Genomic DNA, 21,490 nt, shown 5'->3' on the forward strand with positions numbered 1-21,490 from the left:
TGGCCATATTGATCTATTAATATACGAAAGCATGGTCCTGATGGAGGAAATTGGTAATAATCAAGCATAGGAATGGGAAACTAGATGTTTTAGTTTATAAACGAAGCCATTGTCCCAAACATCAAAAGCTCGTTCAATATCAAAGAAAATGAAAACTAAAGGTATACACTTATTAAAATGGTTGATAAGAAGGGTAGTAAGTACGAGTAACTGGTCAGTAGTGCTATAGAATGGACGGAATCGAGCGTGAATGGTTGGCAGTTTGTTTTTTCACTTGTAGGTAGTGATGAAGCCCTTTTACTAAAATGCACTCTAGTGTCTTTCTAAACACGATAGATATCGAAAAGATGTCAGTGTTTGGATCATTGCGAGGTTTTAGAAAGATTACAATTTTTGCAATTTTCCATTGTGTAGAAAAATAGAAAAATGAAATGAGATCTTTGAGTTTTAAGTCTCACGGTTATGCCGGCTAGGCCAAAGGAGACGGTGATGATAAGAAATAAATGAAATGGTGGAATGAAGAAAGTGGAAGGAAACGGGAGAACCCCGAGAAAACCCACACACATGGTGTTTGCCCACCACAAAGGCCACTTGGAACGAGCTGGGATCGAACCCGGGACCCCATGCACCAGAGGTGAACGCTCTACCACTGAGCCACCGCGGCCCTCTATAGGAAAATAGCTTGTAGGTAAAATAGTAGTGTACAAAGGGGCAAGTAAAACTACAAACGCCATAAACGCATTCGGAAGTTGACGATAACTAGTAGAATCTGCTCCCAGAGTTGTGTTGCGGTGCCGTTGAAGAGTAGCTGTAATATCGTCTTATGTGATTGGAGCAGTAAGTTGATTGGTAGAATCAAACTGGTAGACAAAATCAGGTTGAAATTATGGCTGCGTAAGAGAACCGTCATTTAAGATACGGATATCTGTAGTACAAGTGAACTACGGGGTGTTGTATGGAGTGAAGACTCCTTCGAGGTAGTTGGCATAACTGGTGGTCTTTTCTGCATCCGTCGTTGGTACTTGACCAGCACCGACGATGGGATATTATGGGCCCTGTTTCTGAAAATTGAAGCGCTTAAAGGTATTCCAAAATTTAATTGAGTTTGTTTCTTGGTGTAAAGCATTACAAGAGATGCGCCAGTCAAGTCGTTTGCAGGCTACGATGTAGTTCTTCCCTCAACCGCTAGAATTGGCGATGCAGAAGAGGAAATCGGCGGTCATTTATTTGAAGAAATTCAGTTAAGTACTCGTGTAAGCGATAGAGAAGAGTGAGGACGTAAATTTGTAAACGAAGTCTAGATAATTTTCTGACACATTTGGGATTTTCATAATCCGTAGCCTAAGACACAAAGTCGGTCAGAGCATGTGAGAAATTTTCAATAGATTCGCCTGTAATAAGACTAGGGACAGTGGCAGGTAGATTTTCGGTCGTAAATGCTGTACTGGTCTCAACGAACTTTCCCTAAAATTACATTATGAGTGGTGATGAAGATGTGGTGGATTTCAGGCGTGGAGTTATAGAGAGAAGTATTGGGAGGTGATATCTACCTATGGAACCAAGGACAACAATAGTAGTAAGCAGCAACAGACCATTGGAAATGAGTGCCATGTCAGGACTAGTGCCGCTTTCCGAATGGACTGGACTGGATTGATATTCTGTAGTAACTGCAGAAAGGAACTATGAATGGTTTGGAGAAAATCTTGAAAGCGTTGTTTCTGAGTTGCTGTCCGCAAATGGTAATTGATGTCTGCTAAGAAGATATATGTTTGAAAGTTGACATCTAAATAGGTTAGAAAGCGATACGGACGCGGTTGTATAGATCGAGCATAAATGGTGCGATGGTAACAGTATTAGCTGGAAAGTAGAGTGTCAATATAACGCGTGTGAGGATATTACTCGGGAGTCACATTTCAAATTTCTATACTCATCTTTCGATCTCTCTTCCGTTTCAAGTTTGACAAATAATTTCTACTGTTCTCTCCAATTAGTCGTGAACTAGAAAAGCAGTGGATAAATATTATATAAGAAGTTCGCATCTATTCCATACATACAAAATGTTTTCTAGATAACGGGTCAAAATAATTCATTGCTTGTATACATATGTATGATATATCTATTTGTGCTGCCACCTAGCAAGTTGGGAAGAATTAACTATTTTATAGCTTTTCTTCTCTGTTTTGGGGCACTGGCTCGAAAATTTCGCAGCACCTGGTCCTGAGGGCAGACTTTAAACTACCTCCCGCTTTCCACATCCACTTAGTCTACTAAGAAACGTCAGAGATCATGATCTGTCAGTCCCTGGCTTCTACCACTTGCGAAAGGCTAACTACAAGGGTTTTGGAAGCAGAATATGAAGGAATTCGACTAATAGTATTCCAAGGTTGGAAGGGCGTAAATGGATAAACCCAGCATGCTGAGATAGCTGTGAATGTCTGAATTCTAACTTCTGATAAAACTACGGATAAAACTGTGTTAAAGGGGAACAACGAAGTAATGAAGCAAGACAGTTGAAACTGATACATTATTTTCCCCATGGATGTCACTATATGCTATGAACGGCTTATTACTAGTTAGTGGCGCATATTTCAGTGTCATGCCGGTCTGGAAATATTCTCGTCTATTCTTTGATATGCTTTGTTCTTCTGATCAATCGCACCTTATGCCAGTGGTGCCAACCCGTCCGATTTTTTACATTTATTCTTTGAAAAAGAATAAAGAGAATGTTTGTTTCAATTAGCAATATATATGGGAATTATATATATATATATATATATATATATATATATATATATATATATATATATATATATATATATATATAATATACTTCATTGGCAGCAACAAAAATTTCTATGGACTGAAATAGACGAATGAGTCCTCAATAATCTTGATATCTGTGCCAATTGTCAAATTTTGTTACAAGAAAATACATACATATTAGTGCAGAAATAGCTTGTTATTTAAAAAAGAAACTCTCCAAGACATGAAATCCGTTCTCTGTTATTTTTTAAGCGAAAAAGGTAAAATACGGAATGATAAACAATCAACTTGGAATGTGTTCCACGTAAAATGATCAGAGAATAAAGTTCTTACAGTATTGTTACGCTCCTTAGAAAATTATGGCTTAAAGGTATAATGCAAATACTAAATCCTGACAAGAAAATGTACTTTTAATACATGTAGAAGATACACGATATATATATATATATATATATATATATATATATATATATATATATATATATATATATATATATATGTGTGTGTGTGTGTGTGTGTGTGTGTGTGTGTAAATATTGTAATTAGTATAACGTGAGAAATTCAAGAACAAAATGGGAATTTTTGGCTCTCTAAATGGGATTTTATAACATTTCAGGTTGGCATCACTGCGCCATACCATGTCGTGCAAATAATGTGAGTTTGGACGCATTCGTTCTTGATGGTACAATTTTCATCAAACAACAGTGTATATTTACTTGTAAAATGCCCAGAGGTTATATCTGAAATTTTGAAGAGATACGAAAATCACTAAAATAGTAAATTGTGTTATTTTCAGGCTCGCAAGACAACGTTTGGACAGTTAGTTGTAACTGTCTGCCATCGTGCTCAGAACTAGATTACGAGATGGAAATGTCTCTATCAAACCACAATTGGAAAGATCTTCTCAAAACCTTAAACAATGGTTTTAAAACAAAACGTGACATGTAAGTTATATATTTTCAAAAATAAATGGAATATTTTTTTCTACAACTTTTAGTAGACCAACTATAATTATTACAGCCCGGATTTATATACAAAATGCATATTTATAGTAACATGCAGAAACGTATGGAAAATGTTTTCTTCTTGATGATGTACTTGGAAGGATTCCTTTGAGACGCATGTGATGGTGCATATAAGTGCATATTTTGAGTAAATTTCTATGTGCATGCATATTTCGTAAACTTTGCAGGATACTGCATACTTCCTAATTTTGTTGCTGCATCCTAGCATATTTGAGAGTATATCACAAGAAAGTAGGTTATATTTAAAGTGAACTGATTCACTTTGTAAACGCAGATGTAGAATAAAATGTTGTATAGAATAATAGAAGACAGTGTTGTGTCCTTTCCTCAATTATTCCACCTGACTTCTCTTGCACACGGTCTTCATTGCGTAGCAGAAATAATCAGATGTTAATATCTAGCAGTACACGTGCTTGTATCAAATGTAAAGAAAGTATTTTAGTCCAACGTACGAAGAAAGACTCTTAACCTTGAACAAATTGGAATAGAAATGAAACATGCGATTAAATGATGCTGAGCACATTCTAAACAAACCTGAAAAAGTCCTCAAGAATATTCAGTCTGGAAGGTCGTTAAATTCAATATGGCTGCTGTTTGTGGTCATTTACGGCAGTCATAATAACAAACGGACTAATTACGTGACTTTGTAACAAAATTACAGGCTCAAAACCCTTTATAAAAGATGTCCACCATTATGTGTCCTTTCGAATGAAACATTGAACATGCCTCTAATTATATTTTATTCGTTATCTACACATAGTAGTCCCTTTATGCTTCTTGTAAGTGTAAATGTAATTTTGTGGTTATTGCTTTCAAATAGCTGAATGGTTAAATACTGAAATACAACTGATGATTTTAATTTTACAATGCAAGTTTTTAATGTTTGTCCTCTTGTTGTTGTGTCTTACAGGTAGTGGAAACATTGATTAAGATACTGTTGAGAGTTGCATTGTATGTAAGAAGGTGTTCACAGAAGATGAAAGACCCTCATTTTTATCTCAGAAGTGATGCCAAGGAATTATGTGAATTATGTGCAACTGCACTGACAACCAAACCTGGAGAAAAAGTACATCAATAATGCCGAAAGAAGTATGTGAATTCTAGTCAAATCAAGAAGGATATGCAATTAAGAATACCTTCCGATGAAGAGAAATCTATAAGTATTCTACGTTCAAATTCGCCTGCATTTCATTTTGCTCTTAACTGTTTGTTTTGTGGTAAGCCTGATAGATATGATCACTGTCTAATTCCAATAAAAATTAATACTGCCCAAAAAACAGTATTGAAATTATGTGAAGAACGCAATGATGATTAGACTATATGATCATGAATATAAAAAGTCGTATTGAAAACGCCAGAGATTTGCTTGCGAAAGACGCAGTGTACCACACTACTTGCACTGTAAATTTTAGAATATTAAATGGAATTCCAGGAAAAATGCGGAAATGGATGTCATCAAGTGAATACGAACCGAAGAAAAATGGCAGTCCGATGCAGACTGAAAGAGAGGACGTTTTCTTGTGAGTACTTGAGTATTTGGAGATGAACGATGATGAGCAAGTTATCATATGTGATTTAATAAAGGTTATGGAGCAAGAGCTGTGCTATTCAGAAGAGCAAGCGCACTCTGCCAGACACAGGAAAGCTAAACTATCGGAGTTACTTAGGGAGAGAATCACTTTAACTGAAATAAGTGGTAAAGTAGATGCTCTTACTTTCAAATAGATATCTCCTAGAATCCTTCAAGACTTTTATAAGGAGAACACCAGAAAAGATACTGCATCTCAGAATATGAAATGTCATAACCGTGACGGTACAGGGGGAACCAAAATGGTCGTGCACCTGCACGCCCATACCAACCTATGATGGAGCTTGTATCATTTTTGGTCAAGCTAGCTGGATTATACACTGACCCATGGTAGCGATTTTAGTTCCAGTGTGTGCACCTGTAGCGATCTCTTTTAGAAATACCTAGGTACTCTTAACACCTCAGGCGAAATGATATAACACTTTCAAGATTGTACCCGTCAGCGGAAGGATAGAACTCTTTTTATGTTTCCATGGACCTATTCCATATTTATTAACTTTGCTGCTGTTTCCCTAATCTCAACTGCTCCTTCACGGTATTTTTCTGATGTTCTTCTCATAAACGTCTTGAAGGATTCTAGCAAATATCTGTTTGAAAGTAACAACTACTTTACCACTTATTTCAGTTAAAGTGATTCTTTCCCTAAGTAACTCCAATAGTTTAGCTTTCCTGTGTTTGGCAGAGTGCGCTTGCTCTTCTGAATAGCACAGCTCTTGCTCCATAACCTTTATTAAATCACATATGATAACTTACTAATCATCGTTCATCTCCAAATACTCAAGTACTCACAAGAAAACGTCCTCTCTTTTAGTCTGCATGGGCCTGAAATTTTTCTTCGGATCGTATTCACCTGACGCATTTTTCCAGGAATCCCATTTCCTATTCTAAAATTCACAGTACAAGTAGTGTGGTACACTGTGTCTTTCGCAAGCAAATCTCTGACATTGTTAATACGACTTTTTATAGTCATGGTCATACAGCCTAATCATCATTGCGTTCTTCACATGATTTCAATATTGTTTTTTGGGAAGTATTAATTTTTATTCAAATTAGACAGTAATCCTTGCACGTACCTTCGTATCTATCATGCTCACTACAAAACAAATAGTTGAGAGCAAAATGAAATGCAGACGAATTTAAACGTACAATACTTACAGATTTCTCTTCATCGGAAGGTATTCTTAACTGCATATCCTTCTTGATTTGACTGGGATTCACATACTTCTTTCGGCATTATTGATGTACTTTTTCTCCAGGTTTGGTTGTCAGTGCAGTTGCACATAATTCACATAATTCCTTGGCATCACTTCTGAGATAAAAATGAGGGTCTTTCATCTTCTGTGAACACCTTCTTACATACAATGCAACTCTCAACAGTATCTTAATCAATGTTTCCACTACCTGTAAGACACAACAACAAGAGGACAAACATTAAAAACTTGCATTGTAAAATTAAAATCATCAGTTGTATTTCAGTATTTAACCATTCAGCTATTTGAAAGCAATAACCACAAAATTACATTTACACTTACAAGAAGCATAAAGGGACTACTATGTGTAGATAACGAATAAAATATAATTAGAGGCATGTTCAATGTTTCATTCGAAAGGACACATAATGGTGGACATCTTTTATAAAGGGTTTTGAGCCTGTAATTTTGTTACAAAGTCACGTAATTAGTCCGTTTGTTATAATGACTGCCGTAAATGACCACAAACAGCAGCCATATTGAATTTAACGACCTTCCAGACTGAATATTCTTGAGGACTTTTTCAGGTTTGCTTAGAATCTGCTCAGCATCATTTAGGCACATATTTCATTTCTATTGCAGTTTGTTCAAGGTCAATCCTTATCTTGACTGGACTATTTCTGAAAGATCCATCGATCATACATATCTTTTGCGAAGCTGCGAAAAATTTTCCAGTACCTTCTCAACCAGTGAAACTCGTGGCTAGAGGGTAACCGTATTATGCATATAACTTAAATCAAGTGAAGGTAGTTGTAGACCCAGTAAATCCCGATGATGCAGCCGATATTTATGTGTCTCAAAAATGTTTATTTACAAGTGACATTGAGAACAAAATTAAGTACATACACAACCACTAATCGAGAATACCTGAAATTATCAGACACACTGTAAAAAATTTCGCCTTAAATTTACTGACCGATTACCGTCAACTCTCGCTGCCATCCGATTACCCTAAATTTTACGGACCACCATTTTTTCATAAAGACGGCAGACCGTATATTTAGAAGCAAAATAATGTTGACCGTGTTTAGAAACAAATTTGGTACGGTAATTTACCGTAAAATTTAGGGATCTTTTTTTTTAAAAAAAAAAGCACAAGTGTGTTATTACCGTACAAGATTTACGATAATTATCACACGGATTCCCTATCTAGAGGTCCTTGCCGGTCCAGCGTGCCCTCTTGCTAGATCCAGTAAGAATTCTTGCTGGGCAATATATATTTACCCAAGTTTCATCGAATTGCTAGAACTGTATCAGTACACACACTAGCTAGCAATAATTTTTCCTGGATGGATGCAACTAGAGTGCAAGCTGGTCCACTGGTGTTAAAGACTACTTAACTAAAGAAAAGACAAAAGTGAACGAAAGAAGCATTGCACCTACGACGTGCATAATATCCATAAGAATAAAATTGAAATTAATTCTTAGTTTGTAATATCGAACTCTTGTGTTCATATCATCTTGAACATACATTGCTTTTTCTTTTCAAAATTACCAATTTTGTCATGTATTGAACAAAACACCAGAAGAAGATTCGATATTACATAAAAAAAAAAAAACTACTTCTTGAATTTTATAGCTGAGTTTTCGCACGGTTTGAAAATATAGTTGGAACAAACATCCATGTCCTTTTAAGATATTCATAAATCGATATTCTGTTGCAGTGTTAAGACTATCTTTATCGCATGTATTTTCGCTATGAGTACCAGTAGACTAATAGACCTCAAATATTCTAATTAGCGATTCATTCGATTAGTTACATTATTACGGTTTCAGATAACCAAGCAGGCACCCGACAACATAGCTTAGAATGACCAGAACTACGACTAAACAAGTGTAAAACCATATGATTTCTCACAACACTGCCTACAGTATCCAGTATCCGCTATCCCAAATTAATAAATACATGTTTGCATAATTATGTAACAGTGACATCAATGCTCCAAAAAAAAAAAAAAAAAAAATCACCAAACTTCCAGAGTATCGAACTTTTGCATATTTATTGAACGCTCAAATGTATTAACAAGACACCAGAACAGATTATAGGTACTCAGAACAAAATTAAAGATAAAAACATTTACGGAAATATTTTTCAAATCTAACAATTCATTTATCCAGAAAAAATAATGACAGCATGGGTGCCCGATGAATATTTTCTAGGGGTCTCATCTCCCTGGTTAGTATATACCCTATTACATTTGATATTTTTTATTTGTATTAAGAAATTTAATACGTTTTCATTAACTAGGGGAGCGACCCCTGCCCCTCCTTCGGGCACACATGAGTGACAGTATACTTTTATTTCTGTAACATGAAAAATTCCAGTTGATGCAACACAATTTATGTAATGCTGTACTAAGTACGGTAAACTACGAAGCACTTTTCCTATTTTTTTCTTTTTTCTTTTTTTTAAAAAAGAAAAAGTATTTCAACATTGTGATTCTAATTCTAGCTTCACTATCACTCGTAGTTGGCTACATTATCTTAAGACTTTAGTTTATACATCCAGCAGCTTCTTGGTTTCGAATCGTTGCACTTTGAAGCGATCTGCTTGCCACGATAGCCAACTAAAATTTTGTTTGTCACCGAACAAAGTTCAAATATTAACATGGTGCTTTCCCATACATTACCTTGCTTAATGTTGAATTTCCAGGATATCTTCAACAGTAGTAGGCCTACTGTATATATATCATACCAGAAAACCACACACTAAACAAACAAACAAACAAACAAACAAAAGAAAGAAAGAAACAAAACAAAACAAAGCACAACACATCCGAACCTGCGCGCCATCAATCCTCGCTTCGAACATGTGCTTTTTCTCTCCAATGCGCATGCCCGACACAAGCATCTAACAGGAAAACGGTCTCCTACCATTATTTTAGAAAAACGGTAAACCGTATATTTTTCATGGTAGGAGGCACTTATTTTCACGGTTATTGGTTACAGTGCAGTTGGAACCCCGTAAGAATGCTTGGCAGCATTCACTCTCCTCGCTGGGCGAATTATTGCAGACTTTATCCAGTAAAACAACTCACGATCTTGCGAAAATAGCGTCAAATAAACTTTGCAAAATATTAGGCAAAATTCCCGGGTACAAACCAATATGCCATTGCAAATGTAGGCTACTTAACCCTTCAGCACACGGGTGAAAATGTTACGTGAGTTCACGGGTTGTTCCTGTGAGGCAACACAAAATCTAATTAAGTTAAACATATATATGAAACCTTTTTAAATAAAATGCCTTTATGTTTCAAAGGATGCATGTATTAATTGTTGATATTTATTGTTCAAAACACGAAACTCAACATTTTTATGTTCTTTTCCGAAATTTATTAAACATGTTTGTTTTACTTTATTAATAACGGATGAAATCAAATCTTATGCCATAAAATTACGACTTTCGAGAAATTGCATCTGATTACACGCATAAAATATTAAGAATAATGAGTGTTAACATAAACAAACGTATTGAGGCTTATAAGTGTGCGGTGTATTGTCTGAACCACAGGTCAAAAACGACACATTTTTACCCATATAAATTGTCCTCAATTCATTCCGTGCATAACATTGCACAGTGTTTGAGGCACAGCTACTTTTTGCAAAACTTACAAAAGCCATGTTCCACTGTTTTTGCACTTGCAGCATCTCCGTCTTTTTCTTTGCAGTGGGTCTTCCTTTTGTTCTGGTATAAACTTGATAGTCTTGCAGTGGGCTCCTGATGTGTCGCGGCAGATAACGCAGCTAAGCTCGTTCCCTCATTTATTCGGTAACTAAGTCCTAAGTTCTTGACAAACTGCCTTCTTCATAAAGAGTTCTCTTGATTAGTATTTGATCGAAACACAATATAGGCGTTTATTCAAGAAATGTTCATCAGTACCCAAAACAAAAACGGTAGTGGTCTGCCTACATTTCTGTCTACGTCATATTTTACGCACATTACATCTGCCGGATCCCCTTTCCCTTCGTCCTGTCGTAAAATCTTATAGTTTCAGGTTTTCTATTACCACAGTTTTTACTGTCAATATTGTCATGGTGGTACTTTGACGAAAGTAACACTTCTCCCTTTCTTCGGAACATAAAAACATGGGCAGCTTTCAAGCTCAGGTTCACTGTTTTGAAAACTAGCATGTTGAAAAGAGGAATCAGAGTCTGAATCATCGTCCGAAAAATCCAATTCCGACGCGTTACTGTTTCCGCTCAAATTTCTCGTTTCTTCTGTAGTCAATTTCTTTGACATTGTCTACAAAACACAAATTACGAGTGTTCGAACGAAATCCTCAATCAATGTTTTTTTATGTCACGCGAGCACACGGGTGGTGCCTCACAGGCACACAACGAAAACAATACCTTCCCGCTCACAGACAACTCAAGCACGAACTATACAAATACGAGCAATTGACTTTGCAATCGTAAAGGAAGGTACACTGAGTGACACAATAGTATCTATCTGTCATCCATTGAAAAAACAGAAAAATATATTCTTACTGCTTGCTGCGTGCTTCTCAGACACAACCCGTGTACTGTAGGGTGATGAAAACATGGAATTGGAAGAGTACGTAACACAGGAAGACATTTGGTGCTTTTTACATGCACCAGTGACTTCTACTGATGTGGAAAGAAACTTTTCGACCTACTAAACGTTTCTGACAAACGCAGAGGGTTGACAGAAGAAAACCTAAGGAAGATGTTAATAGTTCATTGTAACAGAGATCAGTAAGATAAGATATTTTTCTTAGTGTATATTTCAGTGCATATGTTAAATTTTTAAATGCATATTTTAGTGCATATTTTTGATATTTTTCGTGCATATTTGCATGCATATTTTGGGGTTTGTTTGTGCATGGAAATCCGGGCTCTACTAATTAATCGTATCCTTTCCTCTTATTATTATTATTATTATTATTATTATTATTATTATTAGTAGTAGTAGTAGTAGTAGTAGTAGTAGTAGTAGTAGTAGTAGTAGTAGTAGTAGTAGTAGTAGTAGTAGTAGTAGTAGTAGTAGTAGTAGTATTGTGGTAATAGTAGTAGTAGTAGTATTAGATTATTTTAAATGTTTTGTTCATGAATACTTCCGACTGAAAAGAAATTGTGAAGAAAACGATGTACCATTAGTAGTATCATTACATCATAAGATTCTAAAGTTACTTTCTGTCAAAATCAAGGTAGTGTTAGTTCTCTCTCGACAAAATGAATAGAAGATAACACTATTTTCGACTTCCCAAAATTTAAAGGGGCGATAAGTTTGTTTCTGTATCTAATGCAATGTAATAAAAAATTATAGAGTAATATGTTTGATTTTCTTAGATGTAAGAGATATTTCCAATGATGTAAGAGATATTTCCACAGATGTAAGAGATATTTCCATAGGTGTAAAAGATAACACATGCATTCCTACATGAAAAGATGCTTATATACGTGCAAACCTCACGCGTATCCTCTTCCTTTATGTAACCTTATAGACTGGAGAATTTTAAACACACATATTTTTAGATTTCCAAATTATGCAAAATCTTATAAAATGATTGTGTTGTTCGTTTATCTCCCGATAGATATACGATAAGAGCAAAAACTTAATGATATAATGTTTTTCAAAGATATCAATTCAATGTCCTCAGACTAGCTTGTATTGCTGCCTTGTTTCTCTATTACAACCAGAATTGGTAGGAAAATTTTGGGTTTCAATATTGCACATAAAAGAGCAAAACGGTATATATATACTAACAGCATTTGGATTAATAGGAAAGAACTTCACTCACTCCTATTTAAGTTCGAATCTAAAAATGTTCCTTTCGCATTTCCCAACCTTCATCAGTCTCCCAATTTATTTATTTTCCTATTTTCCCAATCATCAATTAATTGTTTCCTTCTTCCTACTCCTCGCTCTCCTTCCATCTTTCCCTCTATGGCGTTATGAAGAGGACAATTTATTCTCAAGATATATCCAATGGACAGAGAGCTAGCACATGAAAAATCACGTCAGAAGGTACAAATTGTTTCACCCCCACATCTGGTGCGGGTCGGCCGGAAACGTAAGAAAAACGTTGTCTTGTGTGCCAAACCGAAAGCTTTTGACTACAGTGAGCCCCCGAAATTTTGAAAAAAGAACCAAAATTTACTTCATAAGGTACAGGAAAAAACTTAACGGGGTTCGGTGCGGTAGAATGCCCAAAACTAAAAACTGGTCCGTAAGACAAGATTTTCGGGGGTTTTAGCCCAATAAGACAAAATTCAAAATTTGAAAAAGGGCCCAAATTTACGTCATAAGGTACAAGAAAATTTCTTTCGCCGTCTTATTTCTTTCCATGTACCTATCACCAAAACATTTCGTAAGACAAAATAATGGGGGCTAAATCCCCTTAAGACAAGATTTAAAAAAAAAAGGTTAAAAATTACGTCATATGGTACAAGTAAAAACTTAACGGGATTTGGTGCGGAAGGATGCCCAAAACTAAAAACTGGTCCGTAAGACAAGATTTTCGGGAGCTTTAGCTCTATAAGACAAGATTTAAAATTTCAGAAAAGGGCCAAAATTTACGCCATAAGGTACAAGAAAATTTCTTTTGCTGCCTTGTTTCTTTCTATGTACCTATCACCAAAACATTTCGTTAGTACAAAAATATGGGAGCTAAATTTTCTTAATACAAGATTTTTTAAAAAAATGCTAAAAATTACGTCATAGGGTACAAAGAAAAACTTAACGAGGTTTGGTGCGGAAGGATCATCAGAGTCTGGATGTTCACATATACTATGTGAAAGTAGTTCTTGCACAAAATTCTGTCAAAGAATTCCTTTCTAGCAGATACAATAGATCCAAACGTCTCCTTCCTCTCTTTGGACTAGTATTTCAAATCAACATATCAAACGTTTCCTCAATCGCTCTAATACAGAGATTCCACCTGGATTTGAGGTCTATTTGATGAATATCTATCATGATAAGAGATTTTTATGCAGCAAATAAATTCCCAGAAGAAATTAAAGAATTTCTTGCTGAATATGAGGTATTCTGCAATACTACACGCACAGGTGAGCATGGCTGAACAGCACAATTTTAGTTCATGTACATAGATTACGTAAATCTATACCTTAAAATGTCAAGAGCTGTAAGAATGAATAATGTAAACCTCTTTACTTACACAAATGAATTTACGAAAAAAATGTACATGAATTTGATGTATCACTTGCACCTATTCCCATTTGAAAAACCGAAAGTTGAATCCAATGCGGAGAATCCAAAATGGCCGCCGGGGTGGATAACATGTGTCAGAGAAGCAGTACTTGGTAAAATTTGTTTTGCATATGGCCACATTCATGTCCAGTTCCATCTAAAGAAACTAAAAGCTATTTTGTCCGAGCGTTATAGTAGCGTATGATTGAATTCCTGATATATGAAGGCCCATAAATATGCAAATTACCCGTATGGGTCGCTAAATTTAGTACAATACACATTGAGGTGCGGAGAACTTTGCATTTGAATCAATTTTACATGTATCCAAAGGGGGACACTTCGCTCATGTACCTTGTACGACTAGGTTCTAGGGACTAGACTTATTCCTCCACTGAAATCGGAGGTGGTGATAGGAGATAGCGAAGAACGTTATTTTTTAAATGTAGATTCATCGTTTCATATAATTGTTCTACCTCCACCATTATCTCTACTAAAACCCAAAGTCAATGGAAATACGAGGGGTGACGGAAAAGTTTTGAGCCTAACATAAAAAATGAGATCTAGAATAGAATAATTATAGGTATTCGAATAGTACAACCTTTGATATTAATGTGTATTAAGCTCTTGGTTCTAAGTAATTTCTTTTGTCTCTTACAGGATCATGAAATGAGTGAGATGATAGAAGTTGGGAAAATGGAAAAAATCGAGTGCAGGTCAGTCATCAAGTATCTGCAATTAAAAGGAATGTCGGCGTCTGAGATCCACCAAGATATGGTCAATACCGTTTGCGAATCTGCCACTTCATATGCCACCATCAAAAGATGGGTGCATGAATTCAAGCGTGGTAGGCAGAGTGTTGAAGATGAGACGAGATCTAGGAGACCATCAAGTGATACAGCCACGGAAAACATTGGCCTGGTACTTGATATGATCATGGAAGATCGCCGATTGTCAACTCGACAGATAGAGACATTCTGTGCATATCACAGGAGCGAGCAGAATATATTCTGAAGAATGAGCTTGGTTTACCAAAAGTTTCTGCTCGATGGCTCCCACGTCTTCTGACTCCCGAAGTAAAACGCACTCGGTACCTCCTATTCGTAGACAATTTGAACTGTTAGAACGTGATATGGACGATTTTCTCTGTCGATTTATCACTGTGGATGAGTGTTGGCTACACCATTACCAGCCAGAAACAAAACAATAATCCAAATAAGGGAAGCACTCCTCCTCCCCTACATCAAAGAAGGCAAAGGTGACCCCCTTCGCTGGTAAAGTGATGGCTTCTGTTTTTTGGGGATTCGTAAGGTGTCATATTCATTGATTACCTGCAAAGGGGTCATATCATCACAGGAGAATGCTGTGACCTTTTGAAAAAACTTCGAGTGCAAATTCAAGAAAAAAGTCCACACATGATGTCCAGAGACGTTCTCTACCATCATAACAATGCTCCCGGCTACACATCAGCAGTTGCTATGCATACTATTCACGGATGCGGCTTTGAACTCGTTCCTCATCCATCCTGATCTGACTCCCTCAGACTTCCACTTGTTCCCTAATCCAAAAAATGGCTCTAGCAGGACGACGTTTCGCAAGCGATAATGACGTCATAACAGCCGTGGAGGAGTTTATGTGGTCACAACCTAAGGTTTTTTTTTTTCTACTAGTATATGAGCACTGCAGCACCATTGGAGCAAGTGTGTTGCTGTCCAAGGGGATTATGTTGAAAAATAAATGTATTGCCAAATTTGTATTTCTTATAGTTTCCTCAAGGCTCAAAACTTTTCAGTCACCCCTCGTATTCTATATTTAGTTTAATTGTATTCATATATATATTTGTCGAAAATTACCTGCGTTATAGAATAACTACGGAGTATTGTGCTGTCTGAGGCAGAAACAGGGACATTACACAAAAGTAATGAAAAACTGGATACTTTCGAAATGTGGGTGTGGAAAAGTATGAAAAAAAATAGTTGGGTAGAATGGGAAAGACGAATGAGAAAGTGTTAGAATAAGTGAGGGAGAAAATAACAACTTTAAAAGCAATTAAAAGAAGGAAGAAAAAGTGATTGGGGCATTGGCTAAGAAGAAATTGCCATGAGGTTTGTGATAGAGGGTATGGTGACAGGAAAACGAAAGAGGCTACAGTCGATAGACGGCAGAAAAATCATACGTGAAGATGAAGAAGTTACCTAAAGACTGTTTCATGGGAGCTTCTCAATTGCAGCAGGTTACTTGCCAATAATGTCAGAATACCTTTGCTGGTGATGAGGCACAAACACAAGAAATGGCTATGGAAGGGGGCTATTTATTACTTCCTATGACAATGTGTTCTATGATACTAATATTATGTAGTAAAATATCTACAGGTATAAGCACTCGAGAATAGAGTTAACGTTATATGATTCATTGTAATCCATAATTTTAATTAGTTTTATTTTATTTTACTTTTCGCTTGGCATCTATCTTGGGCATCGAGATTATCAAATATGGAAATGAAATTTAGTGAGTACTATTCTAACTCACGTCAAGGTCAGCTACCATCGAGAATCAAAGTCCGGTCTCCTGTATTAAGGTTACTGTTCCCTCCCCCTTCTCCGAGTACTTCGCCTTTTCGCCACTAAATGCTCACTTTTTCATTTAACAATTATTGCTAGCGCCTCTACTGGGAAGAACTGAAAGATCATAGCGCTCAGTTTGAATGTGTCCAGGATATCCACACTTGAAGTGAGCGGGGAGAGGAATACAACAGTTTTTTTATTATTATTATTATTTTTTCGTGCACCTGCAGTCAATCAGATTCTATTTTTACAAGCTGTATTCAGCTGTAGGGCAAAACCTCAACCATGGACGGGTAACATAAATCTTTTCTTTCTGCAGACAGGAATAGAGTTTTTGTTAGGAAAGCGGGAATTAGGTAGTAGAAAACGGTCATTCGCATCGCGTTAATCAGATAAAGACAAGGACGTTAACCTCTCAGACATAATCACTCAGAGAAATTACGCTATATTTGTGTCGTATATGAATCGTATAGTAGTACCATACATACTTGAGACCAAATATGTCTATGATACACTAATTTTACTCAGTTGTTATTTTAACGTTCATTTCAGGACTTCGATCGTCTCTATCTCAATATTCTTCAAAGAGATGCAGTTCTTGTCCAAGAAAAGAAATGAACTATATGGAGAAACGGATTTCTTTGGTAATCTTTCAATATTCATGTGTGTTGTCTATGTGTGTTGGTACTAATATTTAACAGAGCGGAAAGAAATTCGCCTAATATCTAATAAAAACATTAGAATCGACTACTTATTTATTTCTTAGACATTTTTTAATATCAGAGAATCAGTTTCGGCATCTTTTGTATCCTCTGAAATAGCGAAGTGACCACCGTACATATATCTACATCAAGACAAGTAGCATCATTTCAGGTTTTGCTTCGGGCAATGGGGAAGGGAGGTGGAGAGATTCTCCACCAATATAAGTAAAGAGCCACGTTTTTCATTAGTATATTATTTTACTGTTGATTAAAATACATATACAGCAACAAATAAATTCGTGTTTCGGCCTTTTTTTAGAATTGATTTTGGCAATTGTTTAACATGTCCAAAATTGTCGTGAAACATTTTATCAATTAGTGAACAAAAACGTATCTAAAATGCATCCTGACAGTGGCTAATCAGAACTGTCATAAGAGTGTTTAAAACGTATCTATCATTTTAAAGTCGTTTCTACCCATATGCCTATTCGATAGATCAGAAATTCAGGTACACTTTGAACACTCTTACGGTAACTCCTATTAATATCTGTCAGGATGTATTTCAGATACGTTTTTGTACACTGCTAAAGCGTTTTGGGGTATTTTCGGACATGCTAAAGAATAACCAAAAGTTTATGTCTAAAATAAATGTCAAAACGTATTCAAACATTGCTTTATTCTTGCAGTAGGCCCTATATACAACTGAAGCTCAGAGGTGAAATGCGCTCTTTGCCCCTAAATAGTGTACTTGATCATTATGCATTGCGGTATAAAAGGGAGAAAGACAAAAAAATCGCACTGAAATTTAACGCTACTAGGCTATTCATACGCTGTTAATTTCAAGATCAATTCTCAAAAAGACACACCTGATTCAGTTGTTAAACAATTTGCAGTTAATTCTGACCTCATTCTTGTTCAATAATGACATTTGTGAAGATGTCCATTATTAATGTACTGGTAATTATATACAAATGCTGTGAAAGATGTCTCCGATTTAGTATGCTAAATGGTCAGAAATAGTCTCTCAATGGGCGACTCTGGGTCATTTATATCTTGCCTGGAGATCGAATCTGCGCGCAGACCAGTCGTGTCAGCGACCAGGGCTTCGCCCATTAATCTTGCCGTAAAAAAAAAAAAAAAAAAAAAAAAAAAAAATTTATACAACGCGGACTTGTCAACCATACGATAATTTATCGTGATATGCGATAGTTAAGGCCTTAATGCTATATGTATACAGCGTGGTCCGGAAGTGGGCGCACCCCTAATTAGTGTTTTCTGACGGTTTTAGGTTTTACCCACATTTGTTTGGTAACATTGCTTGGCTTTGTCTGGCAACATTGCTATCCATGTTAATTTGTTTTCTGCTTGGTAACAGTTATTTGCAATGAAGTTGGAGTTTTCTGGCGGCTGGATTGGAAGAGGTTGCGTATTTTTTCCAGCTCCCTTTGCCTGGCCTCCAAGAAGTCCCGATCTGACGACACCAGACAATGCTCTCTGGGGTTTCATAAAGCAGCAAATAAGAAACACTCGATACCACACATTGCAGGAATTACGATCAGCTGTGGAACACGCCTTCACCCTCGTGACTCCGGAGTATCTCCGCAAAACATGCGAGAATTCAGCTGTGTTACGACATGGATGATGATCATACCGATGTTTATGACTCTTAAGACTTCAAGTAACTGTGTACATATATTCTACCATAACTAACACTATACTGTTGAACCTAAAGGGGGGTACTCCCACTTCCGGACTACCCTGTACGATAATACCCTTGCGATAATATGTGAATATACGATAATTTTAGAACTCATACTGTTTTGCAGTTCTTGAATGTGCAAATAAATTGTGGATGAATGGCGTCACCCCTCGTTTCCCCTCACTTTTACCCCTGCAGCTCTTTCTGCAGTCTACTAGCTTCAACTGTAGGCTACCAAATGACGTTAGATTTTAACCCGCTGGGACTCATAAATCCTGCGATTTGGAGACACTAACGCCAACTCATGCGCAAGAAGCACAATAATTTTTAGAAGATGATTGATACCTTGATTTTACCAATAATTGTAATTCATTTAACCCGAGACAGCCCATGCTACTTTTACTCTTAAAAGGCCTAAGGGATGCCTCTGAGACTCCCTGCTGCATATACAAACTACCTGAAACCACCGCGACCATTTTTATTTCCCGCCATCAATAGAAAAGGCTAGTCACTACTTTGCTATGCAATCATTTCTGAATGGTAATAAAAAATAAACAGTATCAAATAATTAAAAAAGTACGTATTTCAATAGGAGCCTCAGAGGCACGCCTTGGGCCTATACGTTAGTATAAAAAATACCCCTATTTTTTCTGAGGTAAAATTTTAAAAAAATGCTTAGGAAACGCAATCAGAGGGTCTATTTCAAAGAGAGAGGATAATTCTAGAGCGAAGGACGTGGACGAAATATCTATTAAGAATAATAGCATTAAAAGTGGACCAGGGTCCCTACGAGGCACCCCTTGGGTTTTCTCGGGTTAAAAATGTTTTTATTAATAAAAATAAATTTGATTAATAAATATTAAAGTTGTCTGATAATTTAATTTTCGCGAAGTATGGTCTATGTAAGAAGAATCAACCTGTAATGGGAAATGATCCCAGAGAGAGTTCGAATCGTGCCGAGAAAATAGGTTAACGGTTATTGAGGATTACTTCGTAATTTTAACAGTCATGTGTTACACCATCCTCATATTAATTAGTACTAATTTGTATTGCTCATTCCTTCCTTTTCAGCAAACTGTGGAGGTCTCCTGAGTCTATTTTTGGGATTCAGCCTACTGAGTGGGGTAGAAGTAATTTATTTTGTACCAATCAGATTGATTTGTAATATTATAAAACGTAAACAGGAAAATTCATTGACAGCAAAGTTTGCACCAAAACACAAGAAACCTACAATACAATTCTTACCATATATCGATTAGTAAATGTAAGGAATATGAAATAAATAATTAGATTAAATTAATTAAAACTGTTAAAATTATTAGCACTAAACAAAAAATGTTCGAAGGGATACATAGGGTGTTCATTTATTATGTAGCCAAAATCCACTGGTGAAATCCTCACACCTAAACAATAAAAAAAAAAAAAGTCCATATGTACATAAGGCAAAAAATGCATTGTTTCAAAGTTACGGGACGCTGAAATCGAGAAAATGGTAACTTCGAGGCTGCTTAGCTCGAAAACTATGAGAGATATCAACGCCGGTTAAAGAACTATTAGGCGAACTAGTACACTTTCTATATAAATACCTATGTTTCAGAGTTGGATTGTACCGGCGCATATGATTTTAGAGAAAGGTGGAAGAGCGGAACGTATACCGAAGCTCCCTCTATAAAATCCGTTGCGCCGATACGTCCCAACTCTAAAACATGTTATTTAGATAGACAATGTACTAGTTCCTCTAATATTTCTTTAACCGACATTGATATTTCTGACAGTTTTCGAGCTAAGCAGCCTCGAAGTTACAATTTTCTCGATTTCGGCATCCCGTAACTTTGAAACAACGCGTTTTTCGCCTTATGTTTATATGGACTTTTTTTGATTGTGTATGTGTGAGGATTTCACCAGTGGATTTCGGCTACATAATAAGTGAACACCCTGTATTTTCTGTTTACTAGTCATCTTATTTAATTTAAGACATTCTCAGAACTTCGGGTTCTAGAGGTTGAACGAATAAGACTTCGAGCTATAGAGATTATGTAGTTACTTTTTAATGAGGAATGGGAAACCTCGGTATCGCGAAGTTTTGTTATATATGTATATATATATATATATATATATATATATATATATATATATAGAAACATATGTACTTTCTGAAACGACATAAATCTTGTCGCGTAGGCAGCCCTAGAGTAAATTCACACCTTCACTCTTAACTGATTTTAACTTCATGCAGTGAGAATGATTGAGAAGATGCATGAAACCGAATATACCGTATTTTTAATGAAAACTATTCTGGAACTTTTTAAAGAAATTGGAAAATGGGTAAATCCACTCCTCCATTCTTAACTAATGTAATCCCTGTAATCCCCAAGTACTGAGGATGATTAAGAGTCCTTAAAAAATATACATCACGTTGCATCTAAATAGGGTGACCATAAAATTTTCAGCTGAAAACGGAACAGGTTCCGGCTTTTTAAAAGTCATGAGAAATGAGAGACAAGTCAGTGCGTAAATTAGTTCCTGTTTACTTTAGCAATACTTAATACATTTATATTGAAATATAACATTATATATAAGCTATAAAATATAAACAGCATTTAACTGAAAATATAATAAGAAATGACGCTGCCTGCATTTGTTCTTTTGCCCTATCTCGAATTCTTGATATTACATTGGGTGAGAAATTTACTCTTGAACTGAAGAATACCAGAAGTATTTCTCAAAAGAGT

The 21,490-nt window shown here is 36.1% G+C and overlaps 1 protein-coding gene across 2 annotated transcripts in view; it reads left to right on the plus strand.

The window, feature by feature from the left end:
• Window positions 1–20,035, plus strand: part of LOC145664773 (pickpocket protein 28-like) — a 66,767-nt gene extending 46,732 nt beyond the window's left edge. For both annotated transcript variants that reach the window (XM_081731722.1, XM_081731723.1), the window contains 3 exons: window positions 3,560–3,707; window positions 16,911–17,002; window positions 19,830–20,035. In XM_081731722.1, coding sequence (XP_081587848.1) covers window positions 3,560–3,707; window positions 16,911–17,002; window positions 19,830–20,017 — 428 coding nt within the window. In that variant the 3' untranslated portion in view covers window positions 20,018–20,035. The remainder of the gene's footprint in view (window positions 1–3,559; window positions 3,708–16,910; window positions 17,003–19,829) is intronic.
• Window positions 20,036–21,490: the final 1,455 nt, after the last annotated feature.

Source organism: Thermobia domestica, chromosome 11 (assembly GCF_964235325.1).
Source record: "Thermobia domestica chromosome 11, izTheDome1.hap1.1, whole genome shotgun sequence".
NCBI lineage: Eukaryota > Metazoa > Arthropoda > Insecta > Zygentoma > Lepismatidae > Thermobia > Thermobia domestica.